This window comes from Emys orbicularis, chromosome 3 (assembly GCF_028017835.1).
Source record: "Emys orbicularis isolate rEmyOrb1 chromosome 3, rEmyOrb1.hap1, whole genome shotgun sequence".
Lineage (NCBI taxonomy): Eukaryota > Metazoa > Chordata > Testudines > Emydidae > Emys > Emys orbicularis.
The window spans coordinates 85,317,361-85,342,189 of record NC_088685.1 but is presented as its reverse complement, the minus strand read 5'-3'; the positions used below and the strand labels follow the sequence as shown (position 1 = coordinate 85,342,189).

The following is a 24,829-nucleotide window of genomic DNA, read 5'->3' as shown; positions in this document are numbered from 1 at the left end:
TCCTGCAAGTTCAAGTCATCACACATCAAAGTGCTACACCTCCAACTGAACAAGAACAGCACCCTCAAGATTATCCAGATCTATGCTCCCACAAGCACAAGTGAAGATGATGACATGGAAAAATTCTATCAGGAGCTTGAGGAAACCCTCGCTCAAAAATCCACATATATGATTGCGAAGGGAGATGTCAATGCCAAGGTCAGAAGAGGGAAAGAAGGTGAAAAGTTCATTGGAAGGTATGGCATCAGCAAACAGACTTCACGGGGAGAGCAATTGGCAACTCTGATGGAGACTAAATAAATGTTCATTGGTAACATTGGTTTAAGAAGAAGGACAAGAGGAGGTGGATCACGCCCAATGCGAAGAACAAGAACGAGATTGACTATATTCTGATCGATAAGCGGCACATCATACAAAACATCTCAGTAGTGCAATCATTCAACACCAGCACTGATCATCGCTTGCTTAGAGCGAGGCTCAACTTCAACGAAAAGGTGGAGAAGAAAGCGCTACTTATGGCAAATCAGAGACAGCGACCGAAAATATTCTAGGAGGCAATCCTGAAAGCGAACATTTCCAAGGAAGACTGGAGTCTCATTGATAACTGTGATGAGGACTATAAAAACTTTGCTGATAAACTGAGGCAATGCATAAAATTAGCCAAGAAAGAAAGACCAAAAAATGTGAAGGTAAGAATCTCGGAGGAAATGAGGAACTTGCTAGAGAAACGGAGAAATATGAAGAGAAACGATAGCAACAAACTCGAGTACTCCCTCCTCTGCAAGCTGATAAGAAGAAGACTAAAGGGGGACTTTGAGAAGTACCAAAATGAAAAGCTCTTAAAGATGGCTAAAGATCGCAGAAGCTTCAAAGAATTCAAACGGGAATTGACACTGTACAGGTTGACAATAATGGCGCTGAAGAACAAGGATGGAAAAGCAGTAATTGACAGAACAGGGATGGAAGCAGTCTGCAAAGATTTCTGCACCGAACTGTTCACATCTCAAATAAATGTCCCACTACCAACACTTCAACGGACCAATGAGCACATACTCCTGGTCCTCATCAGCAAAGTTTGACATGCAGTTTATCAAATGAAGGAAGGAAAAACTCCAGGAAAAGATGGAGTGACGACTGAAATAATAAGAACTGGAGGCCAAGACCTCTGGGAAATTCTTGCTAAGAGGTTTATCTGTTACTTAGAAATGCTTAGCTGGAAAGAGCCCAACACCATTTTGCTGTATAAGAAGGGTGATCGTGAAGACCTAAAGAACTACTGTCCAATATGCCTGCTTTCACATGTTTATAAGCTGTTCACCAAACTAATAACAAACCGACTCTCACAAAGTCTGGACGAGCAGCAGTTAAGAGAGCAGGCAGGTTTTTGAAGGAATTTCAGCACTATGGACCATATCTTCACTATAAACCAGCTATTGGAGCGCTCAAGGCAATACAAATTCCCTTTATGCATTGCCTTAGTCAACTATGAAAAAGCATTCGACAGCGTAGAGATCAATGCAGTACTGAAAGTTCTTGCAGAGCAGGGCATCGACACAAACTATATCAAACTATTAAAGGAAGCAAACTCTGACTACACTATGGATATAACTCTGTTTGACACTCCCCTTCACACCCCAATCAAAAAAGGTATGAAGCAAGGAGACACAGTTTCACCGAAACTTTTCACAGCCTGCCTCAAAATGGTAATGAGGTGGATGAACTGGAAGGGTGGAATTAGCGTCAATGAAGAGCAGTTAAACCACCTCAGATTCGTGGACGATATCATGCTGATTGCTGAAAACACTATCAAACTACAGAAAATGCTGCGAGAACTTGACACAAAAAGCAGCCAAGTTGGACTAAAAATGAACTGCTCTAAAACGAAATTTATACAGCCTGCTGCCTTGCCAAAAGCCCAAATAATAGTTAAGGGAGAACAAATTGAAGAAGTCAAGCAATACATTTATCTGGGCCAAGAAATTAACATGCACCACAATCAGGAAGGTGAATTCTCACAAAGAAAGAAAGCTGGTTGGCATGCATTCAATTCTATCAAGGATGTCCTCCAAGAAAAAATCAACATGGCAACACAAGCCAACCTCTTCAACTCAACAGTACTGCCAGCAATATTGTACAGCAGCAAAACATGGGTGCTGATAAAGGTAGAGGAGCAACAACTGGCTGTCACGGAGAGGGCAATGGAAAGAAGAATTTTGGGGATTTAAATCCGCAACCGAGTTCCCAATGAAGTGATCAGACTGCAGAGTGGAGTGCAGGACATCGGTGTTGAAAGCAGGTACAGTAAAATGTGATGAGCTGGGCATATAGCTAGGCTCACTGTCAGTCGATGGACTGCAGCTAATTTATGGACAGCCTCTTATTAACTGAAAGCAAAGAACGGCGCTCCATGCAGGAACAAGAGTCTGATTGCAGAACTGGGGCCACAGTTAGTAACAAAGAAAGATTTTTTTTAAACTTGACAGTATCTCTTTAAACATACCCATGTAGACAGAACATTTATATAAAAAAATATAAGTTCTGAGGAGAAACATTTAAAGCGGTTTTCTCTTATCACCATAAGCCTCACCTTTGACAGAAGATTGTTCGGACTGATACTGTAGCCTTTAAGGCTCTCATGTAACTTCTGTAAGCATTGTACGACTCTTCGTTGTTGTTCATCATTCTGCAGCTCTTCTGCTTTGATCAGAAAGTCATAGTGTTCTAAAGGTCCATTGCAAACCAACAAGGCCCTAGAGTTAGCATCTGCTAGAGTATTAGGGGCTATGTTCTCAGCTGCCTGAATTGTGTATGCTGTAAAATAAGAAATAATTAATTGTTAATAGAAAGGTTCTGAAAGTTGTCTTATTATATTCTTAAACAATATACACATATACACAAATTATTTTGTTTAGAAATGGCTATCTGCTACTTTAAATAAGTAGTAACAGAACAGTATAGATTAGCTAAATATGCACCAATATATTATATGTGATCTCTTTGTATTTTTCTAAATAAGCTTTTTAAAATGTAGTTCAAAACTGGAAGTTGCTTAGTAAAATAAATAATTAATTGAATACACAAAATTAAAAAAACAACAACAATTAGAGCTGGTCAAAACTTGCAATTTCCATTCCGCAGGAAATTCTATCATTTAGAAATCTGGCTTTGTTCCAAATTGGAACAAAAACAAAAATTTTCAAAACTTCCCACAAAATGAATTATTTTTAAAAAATTATTCAATTAAATTGAAACATTTCATTCTGATTGACTTTTTTAATTTTATATTTAAACTAAAAATCAAAATGGTATGATCCAATAAGATAGAAATGTTGAAACCAAATGTTTTGACCTTATCAAAATACTTTTTTCAAACCAAAATTTTGTTGAACAACATATTTCTGTGGCAAGTTTTGATTTTGCTGAAACATTTTCTGACAGAAAACAGCATTGTGTCAGAAAAATTTTGACAAAACACTGACAACTAGACAGTTCTCTATATCAGGGCAATCCTCAGATCAGTCTGGATGGTCCACTAGAAATCACCATCACTGGAGGCAAACCCCAACTATTGCTAGATTGGACCTGTGAGTTTGGATCCTGTGAAGTTTCTTCAGAGCTGTCTTCCCTCTACACTATGTGGGGGGAGTTGGTGCTATGGGAGTTTTGATTCAAAGGGAAGCCAATGCCCCCATCAAACCCACAGAGCCCCAGTTCCTATTGGATACCCCAAGATTATAGAACAAGAAGCAGCATGAAACCTAAATTTATGGAAGGGAAAGTAATCTGGTGCTATACAGTTCCTGAACACAGGGCTGAAGGCATCTGTAGTAGAGCTCTCCCTTAGTAGACCACAACAGGCTCTCCTTAAAGATGGGGCATCTTTGTGCCTTGGACTTCACCTGTTCTGTCTTGCCAAACAGCAGCAGAAGCAGAAAGTGATAAACCCCCAGGCAGTCTCTTGGGATGGAAAGGAAAAGGCATCCTCATTTATAGACATGGGAGATAGAGAGCATGTGTAAGTGCCGATAGAGGGTTCTGTGGGAGAAACTGCTCACGGCTGTCCCAAAATAAACATTCAAAGCCGAGGTTTATGAAAGAGGTGCACTAATAGACTTCTCACTATTCCAGTATAAGACTCTGCATTTTGCAGGACTGATCCATATATCATTAGCACTGCCTCTCTACTGTTATCTGTTCTTGAACAGATCCAGAGAAGGGGATTCTTCATTATTATGAGCAACATATAGCAAATGTACACCAGAATATTCTTCCTACCTTATTCTTATGCTTCTTATTCTATCATTTTGTGGTAATGTCAACAATGCTTTCTTCATTTATTGTATATATCACTTCCCTTTTATTTTCCAGAATGTAGAAATTGGGTTCTGTCCATTTCTCTTCCTGTCTCACCCTCTAATGCTTGTATTATATATCACAGTTCTGTGTGTGTTTTCTCTATTTCCCTCCACACTCAAAAGTATCCTTCTTAAACTGTGAGGATTACATGTAATATTTCTGATATGGTCACAGCAGAGTGCAAAACCATATCATATTCCCCTAATTTTACATAAAATCTGTGTATTTATACAAAAACAGAATTGGCTTTTTTCACAAGAGTGCTACATTCCAAGCTTGTTTGTTTTGTTATACACTGTCACTCGCTCCTTAAATTCACTGCTTTCTAGAGAGCTGCCTCCAGTTTGTATCAGTATTTTTATTTCTGTTCCTAAAATATATGTATTCACATTTAATCTCATTTTATTGCATGCAGTCAATTTTGCTGCCCTGCTGGCTGTCTACTACTCAAATATTACTGATCAACATGCCAGAAGATATTGATAATGAAATAAAGTGAAAGAAACCTCTTACTAACAGAGAATAAAAAACAAAACCTGAAGCAAACAAGAATACATAAATTTAGGGCTTGAAAAATCCATTTACAAGTACAAAAATTTTCCTGGCAAGCGAGGAACCTAAGAGCAACTTCTGCATCTAATCTTTTGTGATGAAGTTCCTCCTCTGCCTTGGTGGGTTCTGCGCTTTCTGGCAGATTTGCTTGCCTCACCAGCTCTTTGGCTATCGTTTTAGAGGCCGTGTTCCGCAGTGGGACGGCTTCTTGGTAACGCGTAGCATAGTCCAAAACAACAGGTATATATTGGTGGCCCCGAGCCGTCTTCTCCAGGGGTCCCACTAGGTCCATGGCTATTCGCTCGAAGGGGACCTCTATGATGGGAAGGGGTACTAAAGGTGCCCTCAAGTGGGGACGGGGACTGTGCAGCTGACACTCTGGGCAGGACACACAGTACCTCCGCACTTCTTCATGTACTCCGGGCCAGAAGAATTGTCGTAGGCAAGACTTAATACAGCATTCTGGTGTTTTTGAGGTACTAGGATCCGCTGTACCTTCTGGCCCGTACTGGTGCAACCCGGTACAAGAGATCCTTCTTCATTATGAAGTAGGGTCCTGGTCCCTGGGTTTTCCCTTCCACAGGGACCCTGTCTATTTTGGTCACCTCCTTCCTAATGTACCTTGGATCTCCAGCCTGGTCCCGTCCAAGATTTTCTCTCCCGGGGCTAATCTGCCCGAGATCTAGGGGGCCAGTCTCTGTTGCCTCTCCTGGTTCAGAGGCATTAGGGTGGGAATCAGACTCGGGTGCTTCTCCCTCCTGGGTGGCCTCCTTTTCAGCTGCTCGGGTCCTCCTACCTACTAGAGCTACCCTCTGGCTTTGGGTCAGTATTCGGGTTCCCAAGGCCTTAGTTGCCCTTCTTTCCCTTTTCGTCTTTCTACCCTGCCTGGGAGTGGAGAACAAATCTGGGGATATTTCAGAGAAGATTGGGGGTTGACAGTCTACTGTGGATGTCTCACTAACTTCAGGGTTTCTCCCTTTCTCCAATCCCCCTACCGGGAGTAAGTTTCCAAACCCTGGAAAGTCCCTCCCCATGAGCAGCAGGTATGGGAGGTTAGGGACTACACCTGCTGCTACCGCAGTAGTATTCCCCTGGATTTCAATTTTTACCGGGATGGTGGGGTAATAATTAACTGTCCCATGGACGCATGTCACCCCCGTGCGCTTTGCCTGCAGCAGCTGACTACGCTTCACAAGCTTCCCTGAAATAAGCATGATAGCACTCCCCGAATCAACCAGTGCCGTGGTTTCTGCCCCATTTAGTTTTACTGGTCTGGTGTACATATGGGGGGTTAGTGCAACCCCCACCAGGTGAATTAGGGAGCATGTGTCTGCCCAGTTCCCCAGGTTATACTGCATAGGCTCCTCAGCATTGGGACACTGTGCAGCTATGTGTCCCCACTCCCCGCAGGCGTAACATCTGTATGGGGCCCTAGGCATTCCCCGGTCTCTCGGTTTGAGCAGTCTAATGACACTATCCTCTTCCCTCTCAGTGCTCCAACTCTTTGTGGCCTCCAATGGGCCTTCAAACTCTCTTTTTCCACCTAGGCCCTCCTAGGGGCCCAGTCGCCCGAGCTCTGGGGCTTGGTGCTGCTAGTTTAACCAGGGTGCCTCTTCCTTAAGTGGTCGGGTCAGTTCCTTCGCCTCTCTACCAATGCGACAACCTCGTCGTCGGTGGAGGGCTTGTTCCGGCTTACCCAGGCACGAAGGTCTGGCGGTAGTCCCCTCATGTATCGGTCGATGAACAGAACCTCTAGTATCTCTTCCGGACTCCGGGACTCAGTTCGTAACCACTTTCGTGTGAGATGGATGAGATCATATAATTGGGTCCGTGGGGTTTTGTTTTCCTGGTACCTCCACTCATGATATCGCTGGGCCCGCACTGTGGTCGTTACCCCAGATCTGGCCAGGATCTCTGCTTTCAGCTGGGGGTAGTCTGCCGCAGCCTCTTCAGACAGGTCATAGTAGGCCTTCTGGGCCTCCCCACACAGGAATGGGGCGAGGATGCCAGACCACTGTTCTTGGGGCCAAGCCTCCCGCAGGGCTGTCCTCTCAAAGACCAGGAGGTACGCCTCTACCTCATCCTCCCGCATCATTTTCTGCAGCCAATTGCTGGCCCGTATGATCTGCATCCCATCATGGACCCGATTTAGCTCTGTAAGGGTCTTTACATGGTTTACCAGTTCCCGCAACATAGCACGGTCTTGAAGAGCCTGGTCCATCAGCAGGCAATTAGTCTCTTGCTGCAGCCGCACTGCCTCCTGTTGGGTGGCTGCCTGGACACGGGTAGCCTCCTGCTGGGCAGCCGTGGCTTGTATCAGTGCCCGCACTACGTCATCCATTGTGATGGGGGAAAAAAATAAGCCCTCTCCCTTTTTTAATTTGTTAAAATATCACCCTCACTTCTTCCGCCGCGCTGTGTACACCAAATCCCACCCCTGACACCTGTTGTGATTAAGTTCCTCCTCTGCCTTGGTGGGTTCTACGCTTTCTGGCGGATTTGCTCACCTCAGAGGTTCACGGCAGTCCTCAGTTTGGTTCCTTTTGTTAGTGGCACAAACCTGCTGTTCACTTGGCTAACCATCACTGGCCAACATTGGGAAAAGGAGGAGAACAATCCCCGCAGTCTCTGCTGGCCCACCTAATGGGTTGGGGGACAGACCAGAGACCTTCCCCTCTGGTGGGACCCACAGTCCAGATCAACTCCTCTTATATCAAGCAGAGAGTTAAGGGGATGGGTGGAACCCGGGCCCGCCCCCTACTCCAGGTTCCAGCCCAGGGCCCTGTGGATTGCAGCTGTCTATACAGGGCTGGTGCAAGGAAGTTTCGCGCCCTAAGCGAAACTTCCACCTTGCGCCTCCCCCCCCCCCCCCCAAGCCCTGCGGCAGCTCCCCGCCCCCCGCTCCGCCCTGAGGCGCCCCCCCCGCGGCAGCTCCCCCCCCCGGGGAGCCGTGCAGCAGCTCCCGACCCCAGCTCACCTCTGCTCCGCCTCCTCCCCGAGCACGCCGCCCCCGCTCTAATTCTCCTCCCCTGCCAGGCTTGCGGCGCCAAACAGCTGATTGGCGCCGCAAGCCTGGGAGGTGGGAGAAGTGGAGCAGCGATGGCGTGCTCGGGGAGGGGGCGTAGTAGAGGTGAGCTGGGGTGGGGAGCCCTGCGGCATGGGGAGCCATGCAGCAGCTCCCCACCGCTCCGCCTCCTCCCCAAGCACATCGCCCCCGCTCTAATTCTCCTCCCCTCCCAGGCTTGCGGCGCCAAACAGCTGTTTGGCGCCGCAAGCCTGGGAGGCGGGAGAAGTGGAGCGGCCGCTGCGCTAGGAGAGGGAGTCTGAGCCGCACGTGTCAGCGCGCCGCCGGCAGCCCAGCCCAGGAACGCTGTAAAAAACAAAATTGGGGGCACCGCTTTTTGGCGCCCCCAAATCTTGGCGCTCTAGGCAACCGCCTAGTTTGCCTTAATGGTAGCACCGGCCCTGTGTCTATAGTGTCTCCTGTAACAGCTGCGTAACAGCTACAACTCCCTGGGCTACTTCCCCATGGCCTCCTCCCAATACCTTCTTTATCTTCACCACAGGACCTTCCTCCTGATGGCTGGTAACGCTTGTACTTTGTAGTCCTCCAGCAGTATGCCTACTCACTCTCAGCTTTTTGCGCCTCTTACTCCCAGCTCCTCACGCATGCCCCTCACTGACTGAAGTGAGGTCCTTTTTAAACCAGGTGCCCTGATTAGCCTGCCTGTCTTAATTGATTCTAGCAGCTTCTTAATTAGCTCCAGGTGTCCTAATTAGCCTGTCTGCTTTAATTTGTTCCAGCAAGTTCTTGATTGTTCTGGAACTGCCCCTGTTACCTTACCCAGGGAAAAGGGACCTGCTTAACCTGGGGCTAATATATCTGCCTTCTATCACTCTCCTGTAGCCATCTGGCCTGACCCTGTCACACTTTCTTTTTTTTTACAATATTGTTAATTGTTGCAAATATCACCATTTTTATGTAAACCAAACATAAAACAATGCAGTGATATCTTCCTACATTTGTGATCGACAATTCCAGTCCCTCAGTTTTGCCAACCTACAGTAGGGTGAAAATTAAATAGAACCTTGTCAGTTTTTCCTGCTGCTATTCAGAAACTTGCGGCAGCACCAAAATGATCAATCAGTTTTGATTGGGGCTGTAAAGCAATTTTAAAAATTAATCATGATTAATCACAGTTAAACAATAATAGAATACTATGTATTTAAATATTTTTGGGTGTTTTCTACATTTTCAAATATATTTATTTCAATTACTACAAAGTGTACAGTGCTGCTCACTTTATATTTATTTTTATTACAAATATTTCCACTGTAAAAAACAAAATAGTATTTTCAATTCACCTAATATGAGTACTCTAGTGCAATCTCTTTATCATGAAAGTTGAACATAAAAATGTAGAATTATGTACAAAAAATAACTGCATTCAAAAATAAAACAATGTAAAACTTTAGCGCCTACAAGTCCACCCAGTCCTATTTCTTGTTCAGCCAATCACTCAGAAAAACAAGTTTGTTTACATTTGCAGGAGATAATGCTGCCCACTTCTTGTTCACAATGTCATCTGAAAGTGAGAACAGGTGTTCTCATGGCACTGTTGTAGCCAGCATCGCAAGATATTTACATGCCAGTTGTGCTAAAGATTCATATGTCCCTTCATGCTTCAACTACCATTCCAGGGAACATGCATCCATGCTGATGACGGGTTCTGCTCGATAACAATCCAAAGCAGTGTGGACCGACGCATGTTCATTTTCATTATTTGAGTCAGATGGCACCAGCAGAAGGTTGATTTTCTTTTTTGGTGGTTTTGGTTCTGTAGTTTCCGTATCGGAGTGTTGTTCTTTTAAGACTTCTGAAAGCATGCTCCACATCTCATCCCTCTCAGATTTTGGAAGGCACTTCAGGTTCTTAAACCTCGGGTCGAATGCTGTAGCTATCTTTAGAAATCTCACATTGGTACCTTCTTCGTGTTTTGTCAAATCTGTTCTTAAATGAACATCTGCTGAGTCATCATCCGAGACTACTATAGCACCTAGGAACCCTAATCATGGACCAGGACCACACTAGGTAACGTGCTGTACAAACAGAACAAAAACCTGTCCCCAAACACTTACAATCTAAATGTAAGATAAGAGACAGCAGATGGATACAAACAGATGGGGATGTACAAGGAAACACTGAGACAATATTGATCAGCATGCTAGGCAGTGATCTAAGCACACCAGTGGCTTAACCATTTTCCATTTTTTGTAGGCATCCGAAGAAGTGGGTTGTAGCCCACGAAAGCTTATGCTCTAATAAATTTGTTAGTCTCTAAGGTGCCACAAGTACTCCTGTTCTTTTTTTAGAGAAAAGGAGAGTTGTGATAAATGAAGGGAGGGGGTAGCTCCCTCTTATGGACACCCAGCCAGCCAATAGCTATAAAATCCCTCTTAGTAGCTGTTCTCTAATTGCTATACATGTAAAGGGTTAAAACGTCTCACTGCTATGCATAGGTAAAAGGAAGTGACTGGACAACTGGCCAAAAGAGCCAATGGGAAGGCTAGAAGCTATTAAAATTGAAACAAGACTCCCCTTTTGTCTGTCTGTTGTTGTTCTCCCGGGGAGAGGCAGACTCGGCAGAGCTATGCTGTAAGAGCTTGGGCCAGGTATGAAAAAATCATCAGTATCATACCCAGAAACTACTCATTTAAAAACCCAGATATTTAAGTAGATCAGGAAATGTCTAAGAAGACACGATTACGTTTATCCCTTTTATTTCGTTATGGCTTGTGGATTCCTCTGTGCTAACCCCAGGTGCTTCTGTTTTGCTTATAATCTTTAAACTGGACCTCAAGAAAGCTATTCTTGGTGCTTAATCCTTGTAGCTGCACTTTTAAAATCTAGCAATAGCCTGAGTTCCCAAATGTATTTTTTTTAATTAATAAAATTTACCTTTTTTAAGAACAGAATTGGACTTTTGTGTCTTAAGAGGTTTGTGCGCATGTTGTTTAATTAGCTAGTGGCAACTGCTGATTAACTTTTTTTTTCTCTTTCCCGGGGTGTGTGTGCAAGGGCTTGAGGGTGCCCCACAGGAAGGAATTCCCAGGTGCGCCTTCCTGGGCTCTCAAAGGGGTTCTGCACTTGGGTGGTGGCAGCATCTACCAATCCAAGGTCAGAGAAAAGCTGTAACCTTGGGAGTTTAATACAAGCCTGGAGTGGCCAGAATTAACTTTTAGAATCCTTGCAGCCCCCCCCCCACCTTCTGCACTTAATGTGCCAGAGTGGGGAATTAGCCTCGACAAGAATTTTAAGGAGGAATTAGTTTTGCAGCTGTTTATGGAGAAAGCGCTCCTCCCTAGCATGAAGGGCAGGACAGGACAAAGAATGAATTTGAAAATGTAATGAGTGAACAATGGAGGCTGGCATCATGGGCTGACTGGTGGTAGGAGCTGACATCTCAATAGTGAGCGACAAAGAATGAGGGGCAATAGGTAGGCTGGGGATAGTCTGTGAAGGGCCTAAGAGAAGCCAAATAGCTTATGTTTGATGTAAGAGAGAAGGGGGAATCAGTAGAGGGATGCAAAGAGAGGGATGACATGGTCAAAGAGATGAGCTAGGAGAATGATCTTTGCAACAGCATTCTGCATTTATCCAGACCAGAGAAAAGGATGTTCCAGTAATTGAGATGAGAGCCTGGATGAGTGTTTTAGCTATGACTGTTCTTTCCCCTTCAAAAGTCCCTTTATTAATTTGTATTCATTTATAAATGTGTCTGTATGGGGATGGAATAAAGGTCTATTTATGGAAACTTAGTTCATCTTCATTAGTTCACAACATATGCTGGCTGGGTCTGATATCATTCACAGATAATAGTAATAGGTGCATTTGGAATGTTATATTACTACACTCACAGCACTCGTTACAATGTTCATACCAGGGGGCAAAAGAACAATGCCAGGTAGAGCACACAACAACAACACACATTACTATGACTCACTAATGAAATGGTCTTTCAAAGCCTCCCTGAATCAAATAGCTCCCCATTGAGCTCCTGTTATAGCCCTGGTATCCAGCTGCTCAAAGTCACCAGACAACAATTCCACCTGCGCCCTCAACCCCAGCAGAAACTTTCCCTCCTTTGCTTCACATATATTATGCAGGACACAGCGATAACCATTGGGACATTTTTTTCCACTGAGGTCCAATCTCAAGAGTAGACAGCGCCAGCGACCTTTCAAATAACCCAAGGCACATTTAACTGTCATTTTGCATCTTCTGAGTCTGTAGCTGAAGCACTCCTTGGTGCTGTCGAAGTGGCCGGTGTGTGGCTTCATGAGCCAGGGGAGTAAGGGGTAGGCTGGGTCTCCCAGAATCACTACTGGCATTTCAACATCCCCATTGGTAATCAACCAGTCTGGAAAGAAAGTCCCTGTTTGCAGCTTTCTGAACAGTCCTGTGTTCTTAAAGATGTGTGCATCATGCACCTTCCCTGACCAGCCCACACTGATGTCGGTAAAGTATCTGTGGTGATCCACCAGTGCTTGCAAAAACAAAGAATCAGCCCTTTCTGTTGATGTACCCTGTGGCAAGGTGGTCTGGTGCCAAAATGGGAAAATGCATGCCATCTATTGCCCCACTGCAGTTTGGGAACCCCATTGTTGTAAAAGCATCCACTATGTCCTGCACATTGCCCAGAGTCTCAGTCCTTCATAGCAGGAGGCAATTAATGGCCCTGCACATTTGCATCACAATAATCCCAACTCCAAGTTGATTCCTGACTGATCTGTAGCAATTGAGTATTGCAGGTTTCCATAGAGCGATCGTCATTCACTTGCTTCTCCACTATCAGTGCAGATCTCATTTTGGTGCGGCTGTGCGAGAAGGCTGGGGCAAGCTCTGCACACAGATCCAGGAATGTGGCCTTGCACATCCAAAAGTTCGGCACACACTGCTCGTCATCCCAAAGCTGCATTATGATGTGATCCAGTCAGTGCTTGTTTCTTCAGCCCAGAACCAGTGCTCCATCATCTGCAGCTGCTCCACCATCTGCAGCTGCTCCGTGAATGCTGCCAACAACTTTGAATAGAGTCTATGTCCCACAGCAATCTAGCCTCCAAGGAATTGTCATGTTCCCTGCGGCTCCTCTTGTGGCTCTGCAGGATCAGGTGCCCCATGCTCATAACGCTCATCATAATAATGAAGAGGTGTGCAGGATCCATGTTTCTGACACAGATAGCGCACAGCAAGGAGGGACATCCGGGTTTGCGGTGATATTTGAAAAAAGGTGCAAAACATTATGGGATACAGATGAAATTATGGAATGGAGAATTATGGAATGGAGAGCATTATAGGATGTTGAAATCATGTTCCCAGTCATCCCTGGATGACTCATTTGGCCCCACGAGGCACTGCAAAACCGTACCAAAACACCCTGCGCTAGATAGTGGTGAGTTCCACAGTGAAATAGCTACCCATGATGCACTGCTCGCCGCATCTATGCAAGCGCTGCTAGTGAGGACGTACACAGTCAACACAAGGAGCGTAGTGTAGACATGCAAAATCAATTTAATTATTGCAGCAGCTATATGCCGACATACTTAGGTCAACACAATTTTGTAGTTAGACATGCCCTTAGAGTTGTTATGCAGAAAGACTCTACAAGATTTAGACATAGCCTGGATGTGAGAACCTAGAAAGAAATCAAAGTCAAAGGTGACACCGAGGTTATGGGCCTCAGTGACAGGCAGGAAGGTAGTGTAGTCTGCCGCAATTGAGAAAGGAGGTAGCAGGGAGGATATCGGGTGCAGGGAAAATTTAAAAGCTTGTTTTAGTCATGCTGATCTTGAGCTGATGCTAGATACAGAGGATAGGACAAGAAACAATGGGCTTAAATGGCAGCAAGGGAGGTTTAGGTTGGACATTAGGAAAAAGTTCCTAACTGTCAGGGTGGTTAAGCACTGGAATAATTTGCCTAGGGAGGTTGTGGAACCTCCATCATTGGAGATTTTTAAGAGAAGGTTAGACCCCTTGTCAGGAATTGTCTAGATAATACTTAGTCCTGCAATGAGTGAAGGGCACTGGAAAAGAGGACCTCTCGAGGTCCCTTCCAGTCCTACGATTCTATATCCATGAGGAGATGTCAGAGAGACAGGCTGAGATTTTAGTTGAACAGATGGAGAGAGGTCCAGAGTAGAGAGGTAGGTCTGTGAGTTATCTGCATAAAGATGGTAGGTGAATTTGTGTTTGTGGCTAAGATTACCCAGAAATAAGGTGTAAAGGATGAAGAGAAATGAACCAAGAACAAAGCCCTGAGGAATCTCAGACAAAGTTGCAGTGTGGTGGTGGTGGTGCGGGGGTGGGAGAGAAGGATCCTCTGAAGGACACACTGAAGGAGTGATTTCAGAGGCAGGAGGAGAACCGGGAAAGGACAGTCACAGAAGCCAAAGGAGGACAAGAATCCAAGAAAAGCATGACTGACGGTGTTAACATGGCTGACAAATCAAGACAATTAGGATGGAGTGCTGGGTTCTGAGCTTTGGCTAGGAAGAGGTCATTAGGGACTTTGGCAAGAGCAGTTTCAGTTGAGTGAAAAGGACAGAACCAGGATTGGAGAACAGTCTCAGATAAAACTGGAGGAGAGCAACTCCAGACAATGATTGTAAACAGTGCATTCGGTGAACTCAGAGAAGAAAGGGAGAAGAGAGATGGGGCAGTAGTCAAACAGGCAAGCAGGGACAATGGTGTGGATTTTTTTTTTTTAAGATGGGAAATACTAAAGCTTGCTTGTATTGTGACAGGGAAGAGTCAGAGGAAAGTAGGAGGTTAATGAGAAGAGTAAGGAAGGGGAGGAGAGTGGATGCAAGAGAGACAGGATGGGATGCCTACAGCATGCAGAGAGGTTAGAAAACATGGGGCCTTGCTTATAATGTTTTCCACTCGTGCTAAAACTGGTAGGTATAAAAAAGCATAACCCAACATCATCTTCCTCTGTTTCATTCTGAAAGGAGATTCAGACGTGATCTCCTCTGCTGCTATGGGGAAAAGGTACAAATAAAAAGGAGGGGAAGAAAGAGAATTAAACCTCTGCTTCTGGTACATATTACCCCTGTGGCTCAACAAAAGAAGCAAAATGAAATTAACAGGAATACAGTCAGTTACACTTGACTGCTGTTTCCCCCAGGCCCTGTTGCAGAAACATTAAAAGTCAAAGCACAGATGCAGGAGAAAAGAAAAAATGCTAAAATGGGATGGATTGTAGGAACAATCAGGGGCTTGAAGAACAAATGTGGAGACTACAGATATCTGGCATACAAAGCACCACTTGGTCCATTACATATCTGCACAAAAAATGCTCATAATTATGCAAAGCTGATCAAACTGTTTGCATTAGACTTCCTTTCAGCAAGGTTAACCGTTGTATGGTCTTCCACTATGCCAGTCTTCACTTGTGCAATGTGGACAGAAATTGCTGGTGTAATAACACCAGCCGTGCAAAGAGTCTACTTTCCCACAGTGCACTGATCACTACTTAGGTGGTCTGCCTGCTCTATTTTCTTTATGGCAATACACAGAGTCATGTTTGCAGGAAGCAATGTACTGAACAAGTCATACTGCACACACTGCAGCTCATTTGCATATTATTTCACAGCAATCAACTTCTTTAAGTATCTACTATAAGAAGACTTCTCCCCATGAAGATATTCACAAATCACGATCAAATCATTTCTTAAGCTTCTCTTGGTTAAGCTAAACGGGGTTGAACTTCTTACGATTCTCACTGTAAAGCATGTTTTCCTCAAATCATTCTCATAGCTCTTTTCTGAACCCTTTCCAATTTTTCACCAGCACTGGACACAATATTCCAGGAATTCTCTCACTAATGCTGTTTGAAAAGGTAATACTACCTCTCTTCTACACAATCGTCCCCTGCTTATACATCCAAGGATCATGTTGCCCCTCTTAACCAAAGCATAATACTGTGGGAAGTCACGTTCAGTTGGTTTGCCTACCATGATTTCTAAGTCCTTTTCAGAATCAACGCCTTCCGGAATACAATCCCCTATCCCATAAATGTGATCTATCTTCTTTGTTCCTACATATATGATGTTACATTTGACTGTATATCTACACATGCTGTTCATATGAGACCAGTTTACCAAACAATCCAGATTACTGTGTAAAACTGACCTGTCCTTATTCTTATTTATTACTCCGCTATTTAGTTACTAGCTTCTGTTCTCCAAACTTAACAGAGGGTGATGAAGAGGGCAATCCTTCATCTCCTACGGCAACCCAAGCTGGTGATCAATCTGTGGCTCACTGGTCAATAGTCTCACTTTGACAACCTACCCATAGTTTATTAGAGCATAAGCTTTCGTGGGCTACAAAAAGCCCACGAAAGCTTATGCTCTAATAAATTTGTTAGTCTCTAAGGTGCCACAAGTACTCCTGTTCTTTTTGCGGATACAGACTAACACGGCTGCTACTCTGATACCCATAGTTTGTTAGACCTGAACTTGCAGTTGGCAAACTATGAGTGATCACCTGCTGAGGAGTTACAGAGCTGGAGGCTTTACTGGCATAGGGGGAGAGGGGAAGGTACAAAACAGCAGGAGGCAGAGAATGCAGCCTCACTTAATGATCCATAACTGGATCCAGACCTGAAAAGGTATAGTAGGGGGATCAAGACAAGGGAGGCCCATTGCTGAGCCATTTCTGGGGAGGGGTGCTAAAGATGACAGAGCGAGGAGCAGAGAGGAGACTCAGCCAGTGAAGTAAGGCTGTTTGCCAGCCGAGGGAGCTGTCAGGTTGACAGCTGTCAAAGACAGCTGTTAACTCTGACAGCTATTGATTGTGTCAGTGGGAGGCGACCATACTAGCACTCAGTTGATTGAGATGCAATCAGGGTTTTACCTCTACAAATTACAGGGGTAACTCAATGATTGTGGCTGCCCTGATAATCAACTGAAGCATTTGTGTTTGGACACAGGTGTATTTCAATCAATTGAGAGGGAGCAACTGGTGTTTATGCTGAAAGTATGAGTTTAGGAACAGGGACCGCATCTCCTTATACGTCTGGGGCTTGGAAAATGTCCTCACCTACATGCCAGAAAACTTCCCCTGGCAAGCAGGTGAGGGAAGGTACATGTAGCCATAATGGGACACTAAGTGAGAAATGTGGTTTGTTCTTTGTGAGCAGGGCTACAGCTGCCCACCAAGTGTCAGTTACACAGACTCATTCTTTCCACTGGTGGGGGAAGGAGACACTGCCCTTTGCTCCTGGCTCTCTCTTTCCTTCTTGCACCAAGGAGTGAGTTGAGCCTCCCCGCCACTCTGCTGCTGCCTGGGCGTAGCTCCGTGAAGCTTATGCGAATCTGAGCAACTTACCTGCTGCTCAGACAAGGGAGAAGCCCCCGACCCCGCTTCCGTCCCAGCAGCCGCGGGGTGTGCAGAGGGCAGCGCCGCTCGCTTTACTCCCAGCCGCAGGGAAGGGAGCGCCCCAAGCCCATCAGACCGCCAGAGCCAGGGGAGTGAGCAGCGGGGACACATCGCAGCGCTTCTTCTCCCTCAACCCCTGGCGGGGAAGGGCCATGTGGGGATGTCCAGTGCCTGGGGACCCCCCGCGGAGATCATCACAGCGTGGGGCACCCCCGGCCCATCAGCCTCCCCAGCGATACGGACAGAGCCGGCGCTGGCCGGGGTCCCCCAGCGGCGAGGCGGCGCCGCCTGCGCCCAGCCCGGGCTCCCCGCCCCCTCTGCGGCCGGCACTGACCTCTCCGCTGGGCCGCGGCCCGAGCCGGCAGCAGGCGGGCGGCGTGTCTGGCTCCGGTAACCAAGGGCGACACGGGCGCCGCCATCTTTCCGGCAGACTCCGTCCTCCCCCCGCCCTTCAAAATAACTTCACTCAGAGGAGGAGAAACGGACAGAGCCCTCCCCGGCCGGGCCACTGCCGCCGTGCGTGACACCGCCCCCTGCGCGCGGCAGAGCCCGAGCTTTGCCCCGCCCGCTCTCCCTCCATTAGGGGCCGAGTCGCGTCGCGCAGGGACTACACGTCCCAGCATGCAACGCGCCACCTCCGCCCGCCAAGCGACGGGGAGCGATGCGTGCTGGGAAATGTAGTTTGTTCTGGGCTGCAGGAGGAGCGGGGTGAGTGGCTAGACCAGAGGTGAATCGCGTCCCTGGGAGTTATTGGCAGCCCCCCCGCCCGTGCATTTGCTTGGTTACCCCTAGGAGGCTGGGACTGGTTCAGCTCACGTTGGCTGAGGCTAGGGTGACCAGATGTCCTGATTTTATAGGGACAGTCCTGATTTTGGGGTCTTTTTCTTATATAGGCTCCTATTACCAGGGCTACATTAACTTTTTGTGGGGCCCCCTGGGGAATGATTGTAAAAGCAGCTGGGGGCAAAAGCACATTGGGGCGGGAGCTAGGGTTGGTCCCTGGAGCAAGGGAGGGGCCAGGGGTAAACTGCAAGCACAGCAGGGCTGGGGAGGGGGTAAACAGGATCCCCCCCCACCCACCCACGTAAAGCAGGTACCTACCTGGTTCTAGCCCAGGGGTAGGCAACCTATGGCATGCGTGCTGATTTTCAGTGGCACTCACACTGCCCAGGTCCTGGCCACTGGTCCGGGGGGGCTCTGCATTTTAATTTAATTTTCAATGAAGCTTCTTAAACATTTTAAAAGCCTTATTTACTTTACATACAACAATAGTATAGTTATATATTATAGGCTTAGAGAAAGAGACCTTCTAAAAACTTTAAAATGTATTACTGGCACACGAAACCTTAAATTAGAGTGAATAAATGAAGACTCGGCACACCACTTCTGAAAGGTTGCTGACCCCTGTTCTAGCCCATTCTCTTTGTCTCTTTCTGCACTGAGCTGCCCCTCCTCCCGCAGCAGCAGGACAGATTCTCTTCCAGCCCTCTGGAGTGGGTGTTGGGAGTGGGAGGACCGGAGGCTAATGTGGTTACTCCTATAACCGGACATTTAGTTTCCAGTCAACACTACTAACCGGACACTCAGGTCCCATTTTCTACTGGACTTTCCAGTCTAAAACTGGATACCTGGCAACAGGGCTGCCAGAAAAGCGGGGGGGGGAGGGAGCAAGTGCTGGGTGGGTTAGGGAGTGAAGAGGAGCTAGTAGACAGGGCCATGTCTGCTGTACTGTCCAGGTAGGTTGGAGACTGTGGGGATCAGCTGACACACAGCCTGGGTGATGTGACAGCCAGTGGTGGATTTAGAGTTAGTGGGGCCCCCCGGCCCTGTGCTCAGCTTCATTTTTGGGGCCCCTCCTTGGGACCCAGCCAAGAAAAAGAACATTCTCTCTTATCTCCCCCCGACCCCGTTTTTCATTCTTTTTTTCTTCATCCTCCTCCTATAAGTAATAGCAAGTAAATGAAAATAAAGTGAGGTACCTTGATTGTTCCTGAGTCTAACTTATTTTTCCACAGACCACTTGAAAATTGCAGAGGGTCTCGATGGACCACTTAATGATCTTTCCAAATATTGTTTGTACCTTTAGCTAACTATTGTAAATTGCTTTGGATAAGAGCGCTTTATTAAAAAAATGCAAACAAATGTTGGGGTGTGGGGTCTGGCCAGGAGCTAGGGTGAGGGAGGGGGCTCAGGGTTGGGGCAGGAGGTTGGGGTGTGGAGCGCTTACCTGGGGCAGCTCCTGTTTGGTGTGAGGGGTGCAGATGGGGATGTGGGGGGAGGGGTGCAGGAGTCAGGGCAATTTTATATAATGCAGTGTTGTCCATCCCATAATGTTTCACTCCTCTTTTCAAAATCACCCACACAAACCTGTGCATCCCTCCTTGCTGGCCACTATCTGTGACCAGGAGCGCCGCCAACTTTTCTGCCACCCTAGGCGGCGGAAGGTCCCGCCCCGAAATGCCGCCCCCCACAGAGGTGGCTGAAGGTCCCGCCGCTGAAATACCGCCACGGTCGCCGCCCCCCAAATTGTAGCTCCCTAGGCGACCGCTTAGGTTGCCTAATGGGTTGCGCCGTCCCTGTCTGTGACAGAAGTATGGATCCTGCACAGCTCTTCTCTACTGTGATAAGCATTGCGAGCATGGGCTGGCTGATCCTGCAGTATTTGCAGAGCGACAAGAGGAGGCACGGGGAACATGATGATTCCTTGGAGGCTTGATTGCTGTGGGACATAGAAAGAAACTATCCAAGGTTGTTGGCAGTGTTCATGGAGCAGCTTCAGATGATGGAGCACCAGTTCTGGGCCTAAGAAACAAGCACTAATTGATGGGATCACATTATGATGCAAGTTTGGGATGATGAGCAGCAGGTGCAGAACTTTCAGATGTGCAAGGTCATATTCCTGGATCTGTGTGCAGAGCTCACCCCAGCCTTCCTGCACAGCCATACCAAAATGAGATCCACACTGACAGTGGAGAAGCAAGTGGCAATTGCTCTGTGGAAGCTTGCAATGCAATTTGAAGTTGGGAAATCCTCCGTGGGGGTTATTGTGATGCAAATGTGCAGGGCCATTAATCACCTTCTGTTATGGAGGACTGTGACTCTGGGCAATGTGCAGGACATAATGGATGGCTTTGCAGCAATAGGGTTCCCAAACTGCAGTGGAGCAATAGATGGCATGCAAATTCCAATTTTGACACCAGACCACCTTGCCACTGAATACATCAACAGAAAGGGCTACTTTTCTATGGTAATGGAAGCTTTGTGGGATCACGGGGAATGCTTTACTGATATCAGTGTGGGCTGGTCAGGGAAGGTGCATGATGCACACATCTTTAAGAACACAGGACTGTTCAGAAAGCTGTAAACAGGAATTTTCTTTCCCAACTGGTGGATTACCATTGGCAATGTTGAAATGCCAATGTGATGCTGGGAGACCCAGCCTACCCCTTGCTCCCATGGCTCATGAAGCCATACAGCAGCCACCTTGACAGCACCAAGGAGTGCTTCAACTACAGACTCAGCAGGTGCAGAGTAGCGGTTGAATGTGTCTTTTGTTGGTTGAAGGGTCGCTGGTGCTGTCTACTCAAGAGATTAGACCTCAGTGAAAAAAAATATTCCAATGGATATAGCTGCCTGCTGTGTCCTGCATAATATATGTGAAGCAAAGGGTGATTTTGAGCAGCTGAACACCAGGACTATCAGAAGGACTCAGTGCATAGCTATATGGCTCAGGGAGGCTTTGAAAGACCATTTTAATAGTGAGCCAGAGTAGTGTGTTGCTGTAGTTTGCTCTACCTGTCCTTGGTCTTTTGCAGCCCTGTATGAAACCTTTAGTGAATGCTGTGTGTATAATAATATAACATTGCCAATGCACATTTTAATAATGTCTATAAATGATGTCAGCCCCAGCCAGCATATGTTGTGAACTAATAAAGATGAACTATGTTTCCATAAACAGACTAATTTTCCCCTGTGGGTGCTCCAGCCCCGAACCACCCACGGAGTTGGTGCCGGTGAACAGCTCCTGCAGGCATCTGTCTGCTGCCTGGGATCATATGCTGCTAGCCTGTGTGCTGGAATGGTTTCTGCTGAAGTAATCTCTGAGCAGTGTGGAAAAGCGTCCTACCGTGGTAGAAGAAATAAGGCAGCCCTCCCCAGAAACCTACAGCAGAGGATTGCAAACTACCTGCAGAAAAGTTTCATTGAGATCTCTACGGAGGTTTCACAGGACATCCCGGTGCACATAAACCAATTGTTCCACAGGGCCCCCTCTGCCTAACTTTAGAGGTGGATGAGAAGCAGATAGCAACTCTACCTCTGTTGTTTGTTTCACTACTTCTTCTAGCAAAAGTTAAAAAAAGAGTAAATCAAGAGATGTGTCCTGCTGGTTTGGGGGTTCCCTCCCTGTAATTTTAAAGCAAACAGCATACTTACCAGAGGTTCCTTCCCCTGCATCAGGCTTGACCATGCTGGACTGTAGGGACTATCTGGACAGTGCTGGAGTCAAAAACCTGTCCTGGGTCACCGTGCAGCTGGACCCCTGATTGCCTGTTTCTCATACTCCTCCTCCTCTTCCTCCTCCTTGCTGTTCACAGAAGGGGGGGGGGGGCCTCCGACTCAGGCTCCTTCAAAGTATCGTCACAGTTCTTGGGGGTGGTGGTGGGGTCTTGTCTGAGGATGGCATGCAGCTCTTTGTAAAAGTGGCGGATCTGCAGTTCCACACCAGAATGATTGTTAGCCTCCCTTGCCTTCTGGTACACCTGCCGCAGCTCCTTTGGCTTTCATGCAGAACTGCTGCCTGGTCCCTCTTGTAGATCTTTTCCTCCATGCCCCAAGCAACCTGCTTGTAGATGTTGATGTTTATGTGGCTGGAACTGAGCTGTGTCTGCACAGCCTCCCACAGACCCAGGAGATCCAGCACCTCCTGTGTACTCCAGGCAGTAGTGTGTCTGAAGTGTATAGCCGGCATGGTCAGCTGAGTAGTTGCTAGATGAGCACTTCAAGATGGGCAACCACAACCAGAAAATGGAATTTCAAAAATTAATGGGGCTTTATAGGGGAGGGGTGGTTCCATGCCAGCTGGTAGCTAGGCAGTGGAGTTCACAATGATGACCAGAGCGGTCAGGGTGGTGTATTGTGGAACATCTCCCAGAGGCCACTAGCATTCAATGTAAGTAACGCAGTGTGTCAGCCTAACTACATTGACCTTGACTCTGTACTGCTCGGGGAGGCGGTGTTAAGTCAGTGTAATGGGGCAGCTATGTCGGCGGGAGCAAAATTTAAATGTAGATGCATACACAGCTATGTCGATGTAAGCTGCCTTGCATCGACTTAAATGTGTAGACCAATGAGACATAACCAGCATAAAAACATGAGCAACATGACACCTCACCTGCTGCTTTTCCTTACTACCATTTATACTAGCATGAAGGCCATGGTCCAAGTATCAGAGCACATGCCTACCTTTAATATAACTGTGACAGGTTGGTCTGCCCTCTTAAGGGTAGTGGTGCCTAATGGTCAGCTCACCCCATTGTGTGGCTTGACCCTTTAAGGTTTGAAATGTCCTATATATTTAAGGACCTTGGGGTTATTGATAAAATGGTCCTGGGAATAAGTGGTGCTTGGGAGAAAATCTTGACACTGTATCTTTAAAGGCCTGGGGCCAGGAGGCTGATTCCTCTCTCCCTCAATCAACTGAGCAGGGAGAAGGGAACAGCATAAATGCTGCCCCCTGCTTCATAGTAGGACAGATACCAGCAGGAGAAACCTGAGGATTAACTGAGGAAAAGGGCTAGCTGAGGAAGAAGCTGGCTAAATTATAACCCAGCTCCAGGAGGAGTACTGGGACAACTAACAAAGTAAGCCACACCTTGTAGAAAAAATTAATAAATCAAACCCCACAAAGGGGTTCAGGTTTTTGAACCAACTCGAGTCTGGTAGTTATTGAAAGAACCCAAGACAGTGGTGAGTGAGATAAAGTGGAGTACTACAAGGGGGCATGTTGGAGACACTTGCCCCTTGACAATATCCCATGGGTACAGCTCATCAAACCTGAGCTGTAGTTGATGGATCCGCATAAGGAGCCTTTGCAAATGAAGGAAAAGCATTTGCAAAAGTAGCCCCCAATGGGTAAAACTTCTTGTGGTGGTTCAATCAACTTAGACGTCACTGAGAAGATACACTTCTCCTTCCATGCCCTCTACCAATGCAAGAGCAATGTAGTATCATCCAGACAGAAAAGCTTAGCAGTCAAATAAATTCCCCTAAATATGTTATAAAGGCAAAGAGAAGGTGGGTCAAGTTCAGAGGCGAGTCTAAGTAAATCTAGAGAAAGTCTAAGTTGAGGTAACTTACATCTTTGTCACCCAAATACGGACAATATTAATAGCAGCTTAGACTTCCTTACATTTACTTACACTAATTTGCTGAGGTGTAAGTAGGTTTAAGATAGTCTTACTGCATCTATAGAAATTTCGGTCTAAGGGACTATGAATAAGTCTAACTTACACTATCATACATGTAACTTCTGAATCTGCTGCAGTGAATTTGAGAGCCAATAAGGAGGCTCCAGAGTGAAGACCTGCAAGGGGAAAGAGAAGTGTTGTCTTTCCATCTTAGATGGCCTCCTTATCATAGTATCTGAGCATGTCACAATCTTTAATGCATTTATTCTCACAACACCCTGTGAGGTAGGGAGAATGCTATTATCCCCCATTTTATAGACAGGGAACTGGGGTACAGAGACAATAAGTGATTTGCTCAAGGTCAGACAGAAAGTTTGTGGCAGAGCAGGGAATTGAACCTAGGTCTTCCCAGTGAATGCCATAACCACTGAACCATCTTTGCGCTCATTGTCAATCTCTACACCCTTCCAAGAATCTGCTTATTATATTTCTCTGGTCTGTCCTTCTCAGTCTATGTTAAATTTTCCAAGAGCTCTGAACTCTAGAGCAAGAGCCTTGTTTGGCCTCAGGAACACCATTCTTGGTGTGATTTATCTGATTCCATCCCCATGCTTCCTAGGAGATAGAATTTGTCACAAAAAAAGCAGAACAGGAGTGGGACTCCCAACTGAGGGTAGCCAACTATTTGGATTCCAACAGTCAAGAGAACTAGATAAAATGATGTGATATAAAAGGACAGTGGGAATGAAGGAAGGAATCATCAACCATAATGTGTGCTTCTAGGTGATTTGCATAGCTGGCTGCTAGCCCCTTGCTTGTCCTCCTTTGTGGGGGCATGGATCGGCGTTCATGTTACACTCCCCGTCAGTACCTGGCCCAGGCTGGGGAAGCTAATGATCCAACCTGCGGACCTAATTCAGTGATGAATCCTGGTCCCGTGCCACCTGAGGCACGATGCGCATACGCTTAGGAGAAGTGGTCAGTGGGTTCACTGCAAAACTTACTTCCCTTCTTTTCTCTGTGTTGAAGTATGGAGAGTGTCTGCAGTGCCCTCTGCAGGCTCTGCTGA

At 46.5% G+C, this 24,829-nt stretch overlaps 1 protein-coding gene across 1 annotated transcript in view; it reads right to left on the bottom strand.

Annotated features, from left to right (window-relative positions):
• AFG1L (AFG1 like ATPase) overlaps window positions 1–17,772 on the bottom strand; it is a 131,863-nt gene extending 114,091 nt beyond the window's left edge. The window contains exons 1-2 of the mRNA XM_065401410.1: window positions 17,688–17,772; window positions 2,588–2,811 (exon numbers count right to left, since the gene is read on the bottom strand). Coding sequence (XP_065257482.1) covers window positions 2,588–2,811; window positions 17,688–17,772 — 309 coding nt within the window. The remainder of the gene's footprint in view (window positions 1–2,587; window positions 2,812–17,687) is intronic.
• Window positions 17,773–24,829: the final 7,057 nt, after the last annotated feature.